The 15,774-nt window shown below is 49.5% G+C and overlaps 1 protein-coding gene across 8 annotated transcripts in view; it reads left to right on the top strand.

The window, feature by feature from the left end:
- NFASC (neurofascin) overlaps window positions 1–12,840 on the top strand; it is a 71,493-nt gene extending 58,653 nt beyond the window's left edge. For 7 of the 8 annotated variants that reach the window (XM_065740457.1, XM_065740456.1, XM_065740454.1 and 4 more), the window contains 3 exons: window positions 6,041–6,172; window positions 6,665–6,734; window positions 12,117–12,840. In XM_065740457.1, the coding sequence (XP_065596529.1) occupies window positions 6,041–6,172; window positions 6,665–6,734; window positions 12,117–12,348 (434 nt within the window). In that variant the 3' untranslated portion in view covers window positions 12,349–12,840. Of the gene's footprint in view, window positions 1–734; window positions 852–2,152; window positions 2,309–6,040; window positions 6,173–6,664; window positions 6,735–12,116 lie in introns of all 8 variants that reach the window. The other variant, XM_065740452.1, reaches the window with a different exon arrangement.
- Window positions 12,841–15,774: the final 2,934 nt, after the last annotated feature.

Below are 15,774 nucleotides of genomic sequence, written 5' to 3'. Positions count from 1 at the left end.
CCAGAGCTCAGTCCTAATGAGGGCAGACAGAGACCCCCACTGCCCCGCCATGGGCTCCAACCCCTTTTCCAAAAGCCTCACCGCTGTTGCAGGGATGGAAGGTGCTCATCTGTGCTTTGTCAACTCAAAACCAGAGCTGCACCCCCTAGTAAACAATATTAATAGCAAAACGGAGGTGTGATGCATCTGATGGGACATGCACGCATGCTAAACAGTGGATTAGCTCCACTTCACCAGGAATAGAAGTTCATCCACTCTCCAAAGCAATGTCGACAATCCTCAGCTTCAAAATCAGAAACGAGTGACTTCATTGCCCCACTGGCTGTCTTAGCCCCAGTCAGATGAAAGCGTTTGCTCCCAGCTGTGGCAGTGTGGCTGTGTGTGCTCATGCGTGGATCTCCCGCATCGGTTTAGGCATGAGTTTAGCCAGGAGATTTTCCTATGGACCGAAATCCACACAGAACTGCCACAAAAGCCAAAATATCTGAGATAAACTGAGCGCAGTTGGACTTAAATCCCAACATGCCACGAGATACCGTTACTAAACTTCTTCCAATGTTTTGAAGTTAAGGTTCTTGTAGGAAACAACTACGTCCTCAGGTGCACTCATAGGTTAAGATTGAAGGATTAATTTTAGGAATGATTTGATGAGATTTTACCAACCCTGGATGCTAGGTGAGCTCTCGTTTCGGTGTAATCCAAAATACTAACTCCTGTTCTAACCTATCCACCAGCCACCAATGGATCGTCCATATGGGACATAAGAGCTTGGGCTAATAGTAACTGGGCAAACATCACCTGGAGCCACAATTACTCTGCAGGAACTGACTTTGTGGTTAAGTATATCACCAGTAAGCATCAGATCGCGTGGGGAATCTATAGGGTGGTAATGCCACTGGAGATTCTGCCAGCTCCCAAGGCTGCAATTGCTAGTCTTAATTACTGTGCATTCCATGCACTCATGGCTGTGAGCTGTTCATGCTCACGAACCACCAACGAGCACAGCTGTTTTGCTGGGTTTGTGGAGCTGGGCTATATGTAGCCTCAGCATAAAGAGACTTGAAAAATATATACTGGCACGTACATATAAGGGGACAAATCTTTCATAGAAAACAAACAAGATCTACACAAATTGGAGGGCGGGGATATACCCCTCCAGAGCAGGGCTTGCTGAACCTGGAGCTGGCAGAATCATCTCTGACCCCAAACCTCCTGTCGTATCGGATAACTTTGTCTCTTGCACTTGTAAGGCTGTCCGTGGTCTGGAAAATTCAGGCCAGTATATCTGCTTTTAGTGCTCATTTAGAACAGACGTTTACCGGTTTGGATTTCTTGTAGATAGGCAGCAATGAACGCTGCTTATCTCTGACTTTATTTCCCAGCCATTTCAGCCTTATTGTATGGCACATCGATCTTGAATTGGCACTTAAAAACAAACCAACTGCACACAGCCATCAGCAGCAAATCACTTCTGGTCACACACTGAGAGTTGACGTTGCTGCTTACTTAAACCAGCTTGGGAGGCACCACCAGTGCCCGCTTTCGCTCTGCTGCCTTCGTTATCACAACGGGGAAGGAGACCATTTTCCCCCTTCCACAACTGGGGATACACATTGGATGTCCAAACCCTAAAGGCCAAATATCCCAGCTCTCAACTCACCCCCTCCCAGCCCAGCTGGGCTGCAATGTTCAGCTCAAAGAAAGCATCCTTAACATGCAGGCAGAATGGTAAGCACAGGAACTGCTCCTTTACCCCACTCTGCTGCACAACAGCTGAATGGGACCAGGCAAAGCTTAGACAGAGGTTTAAGGTTTTAAATACTCAAACACCCAGACCTGTGGCTGGGCAGATAAAGCATCTGTCAGGTCTTAAGAGCAGGGAGAGATCTGAACAGCTATCAGTGTGGTTGGTTTTTTTTTTTTTTTGGTTTTTTTTGGTTTTTTTTTTTGTGGCTTTTTTCTTTTCTTAAGCACAGCAAGCAGGGGTGCAGCAAACCACCTCCCTGCCTCGCTGTTTTCCTTCTGTTTGAGAGATAATCATGACAATGCTCATAGCCCTCTGACCACCACGCTGTATTATTTCTACTTGGTGGCTCAGGCCAGCACTGCCACCTCCCGCGGCTGGCTTTGATGTGCGGTTTCTGTTTCTCAGGTAACAAGACAGAGAAATCTATCCCCGTTAAAGCTCAGACCCCCTCCTCTGTGCAGCTGGCCAATCTGACGCCGGGGATGGTGTACAAGCTGTGGGTGTTCCCCACATGGTCTAGCCCCAGTGAGCACTCGTACATAACCTTTACCACCAGCTCAGGTGAGCGGGGCTGCGTGTGCGTGGCATGTCACTGCGTCCCCGCGGGTGGCACCGGCGTGGTGGAGGGAGGGGGACAAGCACAACCCTGCCCTTATTTAAGAGCCACCAGAGCATCCTTGTTGCATTGCACGAGGAAGGGTGAACCAGGGCGAGGAGCACGTGCATGCACCCTGAGGCACTGCGCCCGAGCATGGGTCGGGGCAGCACCATGGCCAGAGGCACGCATGGTGTGGGCAATGGCTCTCCAGCTCGGTGAAAGGCAAGGTATGTTCCCTCGGCAACTTTGCATTTAATTGCACAAGCAATTTTCCAGGCTTATCACCTCAGTGATTTTTAGAGCTTCCTAATTATGGGCTTCCTACACTGCCCACTGAATGCCACAGAAGGAGCCTTACTGACTTCCACAGGCACTCAATCAGGCTTTATGCATTTCTAAAGCATCCCTGTTGACGCTCGATGAGTGTCAGTAAATCATGACGCCTGTGCTTCCCTTTGTGTCCGCTCGTGGGTTGTGCCGTAGGAATCTGTGCGCAATGCTGTCCAAGTGGAGGGCTCAGCTCTGCACAGCCATGGAGCGAGCAGCACCGGAGCAGCCCACGCTGCAGTAGGTAGAGGCTGAGATTTCAGAGAACTGAGATTGCTTTGCTGAGATCCAGCAGCGTGATGGAGAGCTCAAGCGTGAAAGCCGTCTCTTTGCTCAGGAGCAAATTGTTCGTTCCCAGCAAAGGAAGGCTGCAGCAGGAGCAGCTCTTCCCACCTTACGCCATACGCCTACAGGCCAAGTGCTAGCAAGGCATTACTCCATCAAATAATTCCCTGATGTGCCAGGCAGGGACAGAGGGCAGCTGTCGGTAACCCTGAGTGTCTAACACTACCCTACATTGATATTGCCTTGGGCACAGCAGCACGGTGCACCTCTCCATGAGGATGTGCAGCATCCCCAGGTTCTGCCCCCAGGCTGCAGCCCCCTCACCTGTACCACACAGAACCGTTATGCATCACTGCTTCTCAGCTCGGACCCGTCTCTTCTCTTCTCTTGCTGCTTTTCTCCCACTTTGGGTGTTAGGATGGAGGACCACCAGCACCACGGGGCAGGAAATCGTTAGAGCAAGAGGTCGCATCCTTGGCTGATTGGTGCTGGCATGGCTACCTGCTGTAATTTATGGGTTTCTACTGCTATTACTGAGACAATGCACAGGGACCACCCAACTCTGTCCCCACAGCTCCATCCCTGTCTGTTTTTCACTGCAAGATTCTGCTGAGACGAGTGCTCAGCCCCCGCTGACAATCACATGCTGCAGGAATGCTGGTGATCAGAGAGAGCCCTGTTCATTTTACTTGTTGGTTGTAATGTTTGCCAAATAGCTGTTCTTTAGATCAAATGCAGATAAATAAGTGGTCCGCGCGCACCACGCCTTCTCTTCTGCCTAACTTGACAGCTCAATATCCCAGAAGAGCTCTTTCCAATAGTAAATGGCATTTAAACTACAAATATAGCTTAATGCAAAGGGATCTGTGCAGGACTGCAGCTAGCTGGGCTTCACACACCCAACTGTCTGCTTTACAAACGTGACATAAATTTTGCTGGTCTGCTGTCGGAATACAGTCAGCTTTGCTATCGGCGTATAAACCACAACTGTTGGGTAGCACATTTTCTGCCACAAGATTATAATTACTTTTCTTTAAAAAAAGAAAAAGCCACTGCAGTTGCATTTCAGATCAATACCTGCTCGATGCCACAGCTGCTTGCCACTATTTACCCTTGGCGTTGGCCTTACATTAACAGAAATCAGAACACTCCCTCTGACAGCCGTGTGCTTACCCCTTTCTCTTTCCAAATGCTGCAATGACAGTCACTCGTTTACTCCAAAAACATGATTGCTGTGACTATGATTTGTCGGCACGTGTTGCTTTTTTGGGAAGGATGGCAATGACACCCCTACCTTTGTGGCACGCAGTGCCACAGTCCTGCTGCAGGATCCCCTCCGTGCACAGCTCAGCTCTGGTCAGCATGCTCTCCCCTTGGGAGCACTCTTTGAAGACCCCTTCATTCTCCCTTAGCACAGCTTCCTGCACAAACCCCATCCCACCAGGGTTGCTAAAACCACCTCCTCCCATTTCAAATCTCTCCAGCGGAGCTTTGTTTCTCTTTCCTCCTTGAGCACTTGAGTTAACTGAATCCAATTCTCAGCTCCTCTCTGTTCTAATCTCATTCTCTCGACTACAAACAGTCCATCTACGCAGCTCAGGTTGTTTTAAACACCGAATCTGGCAGAATGAAAGGAAAAAGCAGCAAAAGAGAGCCAAGGCAGCACCCTCCCACCAAAAACAGCAATGCCAAGTGTTCTGCATCCAACATCGTTTCTTTAACAAATGGTACTTTCTTGTCAATCTCATTCTCCTCTTTTATCTGCGATTTCCTTGTGTCGTGGTTTGGCTGCAATTATCTGCTAACAGCGTGGCTCAGATTTCATCTTAAGGAAAGCACCTGTTATCTCAAGTCAGTTTGGAAAGAATGAGTTTGGAAGGAATAATAGGAAGCGTACTGAGTGTGCTGTCCAAGGGCTCACTCTCTGTTACTGCTCCTTGTGCAGAGGATGGTGGATTTAAATCCAATTATTTCAAGGCTTCTCCACAAGACAGTTGCCTGTGCTGCCTCCCAGGTCTTGTTGGCTGGAGTTGACTCATGTAATTAAACGAGGCAAAGTCTGGAAGCAGCAGCGCATCCCTCCCTAGAACTCCACAGTGCCAATATCAGGGAGCAGCAACAGCAATCCCATTTCAGATTGCTTTTCTGGCACAAAAGATGCTCCATCCTTCCTATTTGGGGCAAACCCCCCACTAAGCAGCTGTTTTGATCCCGACCAGCTCCGAGCATCCTTGCTCTGGGAACACCTCTCTGTTTGCTCCGCAGCCTGGCTGCTCTCAGCCCCCTGCTGCGCTGAAGGTTATTTTCTCCTCTGCTCTGTCTTGCTGAATACCACGCGGTGTGTCAACGAGAGCCCAAGAATGGCAGCTCGTTGCTATTTATAGGAGACAGCTGTGTCAGTCTGACCGCGCACGGGCACTGCACGCAGCACGGCAGGGCACGGCTGCAGGAGCAGGACACCTCTCCTGGCTCAGTGTCACACCCAGCAGCATCGCCAGACCGTGGTACCACGACATCCCAGCGCTCCCAAACCAGGTCTCACAAACCCAGGATGTTCCCTGAGGATCTAGTGGTTGATAACTCTGTCCCTGGTAGGGCGTTGGAGCTCAATCATGTTTAAGGTCTTCCCAACCCAAGCTGTGATTCTGTGACCTCCCAGGGCTCTGCACCTGCTGCTTGCTCATATGTTGGCCAAGCTACGCACGCCAGGACTGCCATCTTTACCTTTGGGCACCTAGATCCCAGACCTCTAGGGCTGCTTTCAGGCACAGGAATTGCAAGTTCAAATCTGTTAGCCAGCTTCTTTTGCCATTATTTTCAATGCCTTTTTTCTCACCAGACTCTGCTAGGTTTTCCTTTACGCTGTGACCCTTTGCTGTTTGTAGCTCCTGCTAAAATGACCCACCATTAAAAAAAGCCACAGATCCCTGTGCTACGGCATCAGATAACCTGGAAAAAAAAAACCCACACACGTAGAAATGCAGTGCTACAGATAGCGTGGACTGAGTCCTACTGGTCATCTGTTTTTCCCCCCTGTCCAGGTTTCCTCTTAGAGCTTTTTCCTTTCTCCGTTTTCCTCCCAGCTTACACCAAGAACCACGTGGACATCGCGACCCAGGGCTGGTTCATCGGGCTGATGTGTGCCATCGCTCTCCTGGTCCTCATTCTGCTGATTGTTTGCTTCATTAAGAGGAGCAGAGGAGGGAAATACCCAGGTATGAGGGCTGTGGGGCGATCCTTTGTGCTGTAAATATCTCCAAGGCTCCAGAGGCAATCAAACCGCTGCTCTGATACATGCTCATGATTTCAAGCGCTTTCCTTCTTCCATAGTGGGAACACTGTTATTAGTGGGAAGCGTTTTAGTTAATTAAAGGGCGGGTGAGGACTCTGTGCTGTGCAGGGAGCCGGATGCTGCTGCTCTGCCTGACCCCACCTCTGCTCTGCAAATCTGCTCAGCCACATCCAGAAAGAGCCCTTTTCAGACCAAAAGAAAAAAAAAAAAAAACAACCAACAAACCTCATTAAATTTTTGCAAACCAAAGACAGCACTTAAGAAAAGTCACTCTCCATTGTGTGCCGGTCCCCTGGTGCCACTGCAGCAGGAGGTCTGGGGAGCAGCAGCCTGCAAGGCTGCCCCGCTGCACTTTACCCTGCAGGCAGTTCACCTTCCCTGCTGATGGGGATGTTGGGGATGTGCTTGCTTACAGTGCGTGACAACAAAGATGAGCACCTGAATCCTGAAGACAAGAACGTAGAAGACGGCTCATTCGACTACAGGTATGCTCCCTGGCATGGACCCACGCCCCCCATCAGCCCCATCACAGCCCTCACTGCTCTCCCCCTCTGCAGCCCCACGGTGCCACGCAGCCTCCTCAGTTATTTCTCCCACCTTTCTCCTCCTGCCTCCTCTCTGCAAGTCCTCTGCCAAAGGAAACATTTCCTAAAGCCCCGGAGCTGGGAGTTGGCTGAAAAGGTTTGCTGCTGGGTCAGTCCAGGCTGAGCTGACATGCTGTGACCCAGGACATAGCTCTTACCCAGTGTAGATCACACATGGAGAAGGTGCTAGAAGTCCTGAAGCATCCTGAGCATATCTCAGGGACATCACCCCGTAGCTCAGCCTCTTTCCTACTCATAAAAGAAGATGTGCCCAAAGTCGTGCTAAGAACAGCCCTGAAATTATGCAGGTTCACTTGCCCGTGGTCTCCCTGGCTTCCAAGCAAGGCTTTGCTCTAAGGTCCCCAGGGAAACCCTTCTCAAACAGCCCCTGGAGTGCCAAGCAGTGATCCTGCCCAAACCACTCTGATTTCCCCCAACCTCCATACAGCCCCTTTCAAGGAAAAAAAAACAAAAACAAAACAACACATTCTGGGAGGATCAGCACCCTGATTTCCTCCCAGAAGAGCTCCTAGGATATTTCAGAGAGGGATCAGCATCCCACAGCCGTGTCAGAGCCCTCACTGCTGCCTGCCTCCAGGGAGCAGGAGCAGGTAACATGTCAGGTCTCATTGGATCGCCCACACTCGACAGATGACAGGGATGTTTTACAGTACACCCAGTTTGCCCTCTGAGCACCTACTGCGTGCTCTGCTTTTTTGCTAAAGAATTTAAATGCACCTTTCCATCAGAGCTGGATCCACAGCCCAATTAGTCTGGTGGGAGTTCTTCCTCCTGACTTCAAAACAGGGGTTAATTAAACACTATGTCATTACCAGCACTCCTAGCATTACGAATTGATGTAGCTGAGATGGGAAGAATTTACTTACAATTCAGTGAGAGATGTAACAACTCAAACATGTTCCACCAAAGACTTCAGAGGGAGCGAAATGAATAGATCTGCCTGCACACAATGCATAAATGAAAGCAGAACAACTGCATTCCTCAATACCATTGCATTTATACTGTTAGCAGTATGGTAACTACATTAGGTTTTTCTCCAAAGGATGTCATAAGCCCAAAGCTCCCCAGTTTTCTGGGTAGGGATGGTAGAGAATACAAATATGCCTCAGTGGGTACCCAAGTAAGCACTAAAGGAAAAAGTCGCCATCATTTATTGCCCTCCACACCACGCAGGGGCAACACCTTCAAGTGATGGGTAAAGCCATTTAATACAGACAAAAAACAGTTTGATCAAGAAAATCTACTGCTGATTTCCGTATTTTGGTCATCCTAGCACGCAGCAACTCCTGCTTAACTGACTCTCAGCTTCTTATTGACAGCCCCACAGCCATGAGCATGCAGAAGATAGTAGGAGGGCAACAAGGGTGAACTCAGATATCATTCACACAGGAACGATCGCAGTGCAGGAGTTGGAAGGGTCCTGCTTTGTTTTTTGGGGGGTCATTCTCCATAGAGCTGAGGTTTTTGCAGCATTGCTGGCACGGATGAGACCCCTGCTCTGAGAGTTATGGGTTTACCAAATCAAGACAAGATTTCTCCTTGTAATAGCGGGATACTGTACTTAAATCCTGCTGGGAAGGGGGATGGTGTGCCTGAGTGCAGTCTTCATACCAAGCCCCACGATGCTCCTGCATTTTCCATCAGCATCCCATCAACTAGATGTGAAAAAAAGCAACCAGAGGAATAACAAACCAGACCCTGAACTCTGCCCCTCCATCAGGAACAGAAGTGGTAGGAGGTTCTCTCAAGGAGGCAGAAAGGAAGGTGAACTTGAAGGATTGATACGTAATGCTGTTGGCTGATTAAGATTCAAAATGATTGCAATGCTAGGCTCAAGGAGGGTAGCAATTAGTATTTCAAGCAAGGACAGGATCTGAGCTGACGTGAGTTCTTCATTGGTTTCCTTCCCCACCTCCACATAGCATGTCTGATATGCTCTCATCATATCTCACGTCCTTAATGCCCTGTGCATGCAACTTTCAAATCTCTGCAGCCTATAATTAAGAGATACTGTCACATCTTTCTGTTCCACTAACAGAATAATGGTTTTCCTGGGCAGAGGCTAAGCTGAGAAGCTTATTTTCAAAGCAGGAGACCATTATCCTTGGACAGTGTTCTGTGCCAGTGACTGTGCCTCATTATACCAAATGTTTAAAAGCTGCACGTGGGGGAATCGACCGGAAACCCGGGCTGCTGGGAAGGAAAAGTTAACTGGTTTTACCTCCTGGGCTCCATGCAGCTCTGGTTCAGTCTGGGATCTGGTGGCACACCTCCATGCACTGTGGGCAGCAGCAACCAGGTCAGGAGACACAGAGCTGCCCCCAGTCCAGCAAGAGGAGAATGGAGCAGCATGGGGAGGCGTAGGGTTATCTGTTGACATCACTATGCACTGATGTAACATCAGCATGGAAGTCCAGCAAAGGGATGGAGGGGACACTGAATGGTCCCTTCACCCAACCCCTGGCCAGCATGTTGTTTGTCGCCCAGCATGGCATTTGTCCCCCGCAGCTTGTGCCTGGCCATCGGTCCAACACAAGCATCCCAGCCTCTGCCATCTGTGCTCTCCTGGATCGGTTTTCCCAGGGATGGGACTCCTCCAGCTCTGAACAATTCCACTGGCTCCATTTGGTATAACGAGGCAATGAGCTCCACGAGGAATGCAGTGACTTTTTGTTTCGATTTTAGCACTGCCCCTGTAAATGCATACCTCATCATATCTCTCTCTGATCAGGCTCTTTCTGCTTCTCTCTGTTTTATTCCCATTCTTTCTTCTCCTTTTCACCTGGTCTATCCACATGGACCATGAAGGTCTCTTGAAAGGTAGGACCACGTGCTGCCAGAACTCCAGCACATTTAGCTTTTTTTTTCTTTTTTCTTTTTTTAATTATTCCTTTCTGCAATTTGTTTCTTTCATAGCTGAAAGCCCCTCCCCTCCCCATCCCATCCCCACACACCTGCCTCCACCTAACACCTAATGTTAAACTTGACCCTTCTACCTCTCACTGGGGTCGGGGGTACCCCCCTTTCCCATCGATGCATTTTGCTTGGAGATGCTCCATGGGCATCACCAGCCACATCACCCCCCCATCCCAAACTGGCCCCTTTACGCGTAGTGGGACCTGGGGATGCTGACAACAGACATGAGCAGAAGGGCTGGATCCTCTGCATCACCTCTCAGCACCCTCCCCCTGGCTCCAGCCTCCCCTCTTCCCAGTGATTTATGCCACTCAGGATGGCATTTCCTCAATGGACTCGAGCTGGGTGCTCTGCTTCTCTAATGCACCCATCAGCAAATCCCATAGAAATCCATGTTAACAGGGTTAGAGCGCATCAGCGTGCTGATGAGTATCTGCTTCGCCCTCCTAATGTACTAACAGGATGAGCAGTGTTGGAGAGAGGTAAAACCAGGGCAGGCACGGGAAATGCACTGCCGAGGAGCTCGGCACTGCAGAGCCCACCTTTGGGAAAACCTGGCTCTAGATCCAAGTTCAACCCAACCCACCCCAAATCTTGGGAAAGAGTATTTCAGATAAAAGGATCTGGGTTTTACCACTCTCTACTTGACGTTAATTGGGCTTTCTAACAGCCGGTCTTGCTCGCAGACTGAATTCTCTTCCCCCTAGAAAGGAGCCACTTACGAAGCTAACAAGTTATTATTTATTGAGATGCCAAGTTAACACAAAGGCCTGGAACATTGGTTTTGTATTATTGCTTAATTCACAAAGCGCTGATGGAAGGAAACGCGGAACAAAGCTGCTGGTTGTGCCGTGGGACACCAAATTCTTCTCCCACTGCACACAGTTGATGCCATTAAGTGGCACAGAGAGATGCAACGCCTCCCCCTGGCCACTCCCATCACTAAGGAGGGTTTATCTCCTTGGCCTAAGTGAAGTGTTCCCTGCTCCACTCGCCAGGACCACGCACTGCAGTGTGGATGCTGCCTCCCCCCAAGGGCGAGTCCCGAGATGCTGTTTTAATGAAAAATGGCCCCAGAACTCAAGAGGCTGCAGGAGGTCGTTTTTCCAAAAAAGCAAACAAATGAAAAAAATAGGCTGAGTCATTTTTTTGATGGATGACTCTGCGTGTACAGCTTTGAAATAGCCCCATATTTTTTATCAATTTTAATAAAAGTCAAGAACAGAGTGGACTGCCAGACGGGGGAGCGAGCCTGCTGGGTGCGGGACTAAACCAAACCAAAATAAATAGAGACAGGAGTGGGAGGGAGGAAAAATGCTCAAGGTACGTAAGTGATCTCCTTAGCTGTATTACACAATTTGCATGCTGAATGTAAGCTCAAATATGATCTAATGACTAGCTGATATGAAAATTAATTTTTATATATAGCAATCCTCTCGTCCTCAATGCAATACTATCTTTATTTATGAGGTACCAGTCCTCGCCCTCCAGAGAGAAAACAGCTTTTCCCCCATTTCTTGTTAAAAGGTTTCTCTAAAAGATTGTTTTTTCCTGTGGGTCAGACGATTTATTTTTCAGTGACCTGGCTTAATCTTCCCAGTGAAAAAGAGAAAAGGATAAAGAATTGAGCAAACAAGCTTAGATGCTCAGAAATGAGCTTGGAAAGGTAAACTCCCATGAGTTTTGGGAGCTGCACAGAACTTGGCATCCTGTACATGCCCTCTCGCAGTGCTTTTGAGTTTTCCCCATTGCATGGAGCTGTCTAAAACAGTGTGTGTTTTCACAAGGAAAGCTGGGAACAAACATCACTAAACCAAGGTTACACCAAGGTTGGCTAAAACACAGGGAGAAGGAAAGGATATGAGCAATGGCAAGGGAAGGATATTTATCATGTATATCCAGTTGGACTGCTCTGAGCAACAAATGGCATATAAGTAGTTCAAGAAGCATCTGGACAGTGCTCTCAGACGAGCGTTCTGACTTTTGGGTGGTCTTACATCCAGTCTGGAGTTGGACTCCGTGATCCTTACGGTTCCCTCCCAACTTGAGATATTCTGTGATTCTTCTATAAAATTGCTTTCTAAAACCAAAACCCACTGAGGCTGGGCTATCCGAAATCCCAACCACAGCACAAAACCCACCCATGGGCTTCCTTCACAGGGGCCGTGTGCCCACCTTGGTTTCGTACCAGGCACCCCATGACCCACTGCCTGCACTCAGAGCCTTCCTCCTGCACCGACAGCTCAGCACAGTCACACACTGGATTTATTTTTGAATATCCAGCCCTTGGCTTTTATCCCTTGTGAGCCTCAGTTTCAACCCTCATTTTGTCTATCTGTCTACCAGTGATGAAGACAACAAACCACTGCCCAACAGCCAGACATCCCTGGATGGCACGATAAAGCAGCAGGAGAGTGACGACAGCTTGGTGGACTACGGAGAGGGCGGGGAAGGGCAGTTCAACGAGGATGGCTCCTTCATTGGCCAGTACACAGTGAAAAAGGACAAGGAGGAGACAGAAGGCAACGAGAGCTCAGAAGCCACGTCCCCAGTCAATGCTATCTACTCATTAGCATAGTGCAACGCAATGGGACCACAAACAGCCTACAGGGCTTGTAGTGGCTGGGGGTTAAACAGCCACCACCGCCACCGCCTCCGACTCAACGTACGAATTAAAAAACAACCAATGACACACACAAAAAAAATGGAAAAAAAAATAGAAAAAAATAGAAAAAAAAATTAATCCAAGCAAACAGGCAGACCAGGTAGCTGCCAATGCCATCTTATCCTTAGCAAACAAAGTAAATGGCAAGGACTCCCGAGGCATGGGTGAGTTGTAGCTGTAGCCAGAATCAGAGCTGAAGCGCGGGGATGGAGGGATGCAGGAGCACTGTACCCAGCTGCCCGTGTCCTTTTTGTTCTTTTGGGAGGGAGTTTAAAATTCTTTTTATATATATATATATATTTATAGGAAGGTTCCAGATAACACAGGAAAAAAAAAAAAAAAACAGAATTTGGGGGAGGGAAAGGGCTGAGTAGGCAACAAGTCCATTGAAAATGTTTAAAAGAAAAAGAGGCAACACCGCCGTGATACTGCATTACAGCGATGTCCATCCTCACGCAGCACCTTGCCCACAGCCTCTCCCAAACCTTCCTGAAAGACCAAGCAGCACCTGAAGCTGAGAAGTGCAGGTCCCCAGCACCGTGGGACAGACTCCCAGGGGCCACCAGCCATAAGTCAGGGGAGCCCCAGGAGGATGAGGAGCTGCTGGGATGTGCTGCAGTATGGCCCAAGAGCTGCTCATTTGCCGAGCCTGGCTCACAGCATCACTCGCCTGGGGAAGTGCAGGCAAAACGTTTTGTTTTAGTCTTTGCTTTGTAAGAAGTTGGGGGGAAATACCCACCCCCTCTCACCAGGCCAGTGTTCTTTTAAAGGCAACTCCATAAATCTTATGTAGCAAAGAGGGAGTGGAAGCAGGACCAGTATGAACAAGGGATGAGGGGACCAGAAATCGCTTATTTTGAGTAACAAAACAAAAGCCACCAACCACCCGGTCAGGCTGAGACACATCCCCTGGGAGTGGGTGTGGGACCCCCACCATCGCCTTGCACACTGCTCCAGCAGGGACACGTGTCCCCTGGGAACAGCAGTGGGACACCATGGTCCCCCCCAGCAGCGAGGTTGGGAGTTCTCAGCTAAACTCTGATTTCCTACAGTGGCCTTTCCCCCCTCAATCAATCAGCCTGAGAGACGCTTCCACGTGCGGAACTTCGCCTCTGCTGTTCTTTACATATCAAAACCCCACGCAATTTCCGTTCAGCCTGGGAACACGCTGTAACAAAGTGTCTCGGATAGGAGTGCTCCTTCACATGCCTTACACAGCTTCCAACGTCCCAGGACGTTTAACAAACTGACACTAACCCCCACCCCGCTTCGCACCCCGACGCGATGGCCTCGGAGCCACCGGAGCAGTAGGAGTAGGACGCTGGACAGCTCCCAGATGGGAACGCATGGATCCTATAGAGGGTAGAGTCTTAGTGGCCAACGCTGTGTGTATTCTCCCACTTCCTGCACTTTTGAAACCAAAGGTACCTTCGCTGAGAGAGATCGGATTCCTTCAGACTGTTCTGCAGACGTCGAATGATGTTAGGATGGATTTTTTTTCTTTCATTTCTTTCCTAAGGAGGAGGGTTTTGTTCAGCTTAATGGATTAAATGCAATAGGATTAATGCAATTATTCTTTCAGCTTTCAAGCTGGTTTGCTTCGAAGACATATCGCTAACGAGAACACTACTAATAGGGATTGCTCAGATGTACTTTGCCACATTCTTGAAGCTGCTAATGGCACAATGATCCTGCACACTGGGGAGGAGAGCCAGGACTGGGTCAGCATTAACAGAGCAAAAGGGAGAGAACAGAACACAAGCAGACAGCAGGCGGGTGACATGTACCTAACCCTAACCCCAACCCTACAGCTGAGGGGCTCCAGGACAGCACAGGAGCCATCTGCCAGGGTCTCTCCCAGTGTCACCTTACAGGGCAGGGACACGTGTGCTGCTGTTACCCTCCATGTAAACGCACTCATGCAACAGACCCGCTCCTGCTGCTGCCACCTTTGGTCTCTCAAAGGAGGGCATCCGCAGCCAATCCCACAGTTGCATTTCAGTTTTTAAGCAAACCCATCAAGCCAAACCTAACACAGCTCTCAGTTATGGGGCTGGCTGCTTCCTGAGCCCACAGCTGTCTGAGTTTGCATAGCTTGGGGGAGAAAGCAACCTGCAGCCACTGCTATAGAGAAACAATTCCTGCTCTGGGAACTGGGGGGCTCGGGTGCCACACAGCATCCCCACCCCTCAGGGAGGTATCAGTCCTGGCAGCAGGGCAGGCTGTGCCACGTGTCTGCTATGTGCCATTTGTATTAACACTGGTATTTGTGTCCTGACGTTAACCTCTTTGCAAACCTTTCTGCATCATGCTGCAAGCAGGGCAGCATTCATCCTGAAGCTTTTCTGTGCTTGCCCAGTGCGCTGTGGCCCCCAGCGAGCCCCAGAAAGGTCTCACAGAAACACTGACAGTCTGAGCAGCATCTTCCTTGTGATCAAACAGGAGAGGAAGGCGATGAGGACCCAGGAATGAATGGCTCAGTGTAATTATCGTGGGCTCGTACTGATGGCTGTAAATTTACTCAAAAATTAGAAGATGTCATAAAAAAAAAATACTGTATGTTTTTGCAAATTGCCCTTAAGTTTCATCAGGGACCAATGGGGGAGGGTGTGGGAGGGCCCCATGCCAGCCCCAGGGCTGGGCCCTGCAGTGCACATCCCTGCAGGACCTCACGAAGCAGGTCACACACCAACTGCCTCCTTGCAGAAAATGCATCCTCAGTGAGGATCAGACACAGGGGCAAACACACACACGGCCAACTGGTGCCAAGCATAGAGCACAGGCATGGGACAGAAGGGAGTGCTTATTGCTTTGGTGTAATGCTGAGGCTGCTCCTATTTTCCTTGAAGTGATGTTGCAGCGAGAGACAGAAGTGCTGCAGGAAGCACTGAGAGATAGTACAAGCCTTCCAGAAGCCCTGCTCTGGAAACACCAACAGCCTGTCCCCACATCACCCTTGCACAGCATTGCCTTGTTGCGGAGGAAAGTCCCCAAGTCCCTGCAGGATGGCCACTTCTGCTTCCAGGGGTGGAGCTGGCAAGAGGCAGAACACACTGCTGTGGGGCTGGGGTGAGGGCAGAGCCATGCAGTAGCATCCCTTGCAAGCCTCATCCATCCATCCTACAACTCATCAATTCCTTATCTCATCCACTCATCTTTCACCCCATCCATCCATCCTAGCACCATCCATCCTGTATCTCATCCATCCATCCCATGCCTGTCTCATCCATTCTGTACCACATCCATACGCCCTGGGTCCTCTCCATCCATCCCATATCCCATCCTCTCAGCCCAGACCCCATCCATCCATCCTGCACCCACCGTTCTGTACCTCATCCA

This window comes from Cyrtonyx montezumae, unplaced genomic scaffold, assembly GCF_038088225.1.
Source record: "Cyrtonyx montezumae isolate F1298 unplaced genomic scaffold, pur_monq_1.0 scaffold_26, whole genome shotgun sequence".
In the NCBI taxonomy this organism is placed as follows: Eukaryota; Metazoa; Chordata; class Aves; order Galliformes; family Odontophoridae; genus Cyrtonyx; species Cyrtonyx montezumae.
The sequence above is the reverse complement of the archived record's forward strand: the minus strand, read 5'-3'. Positions and strand labels throughout refer to the sequence as shown.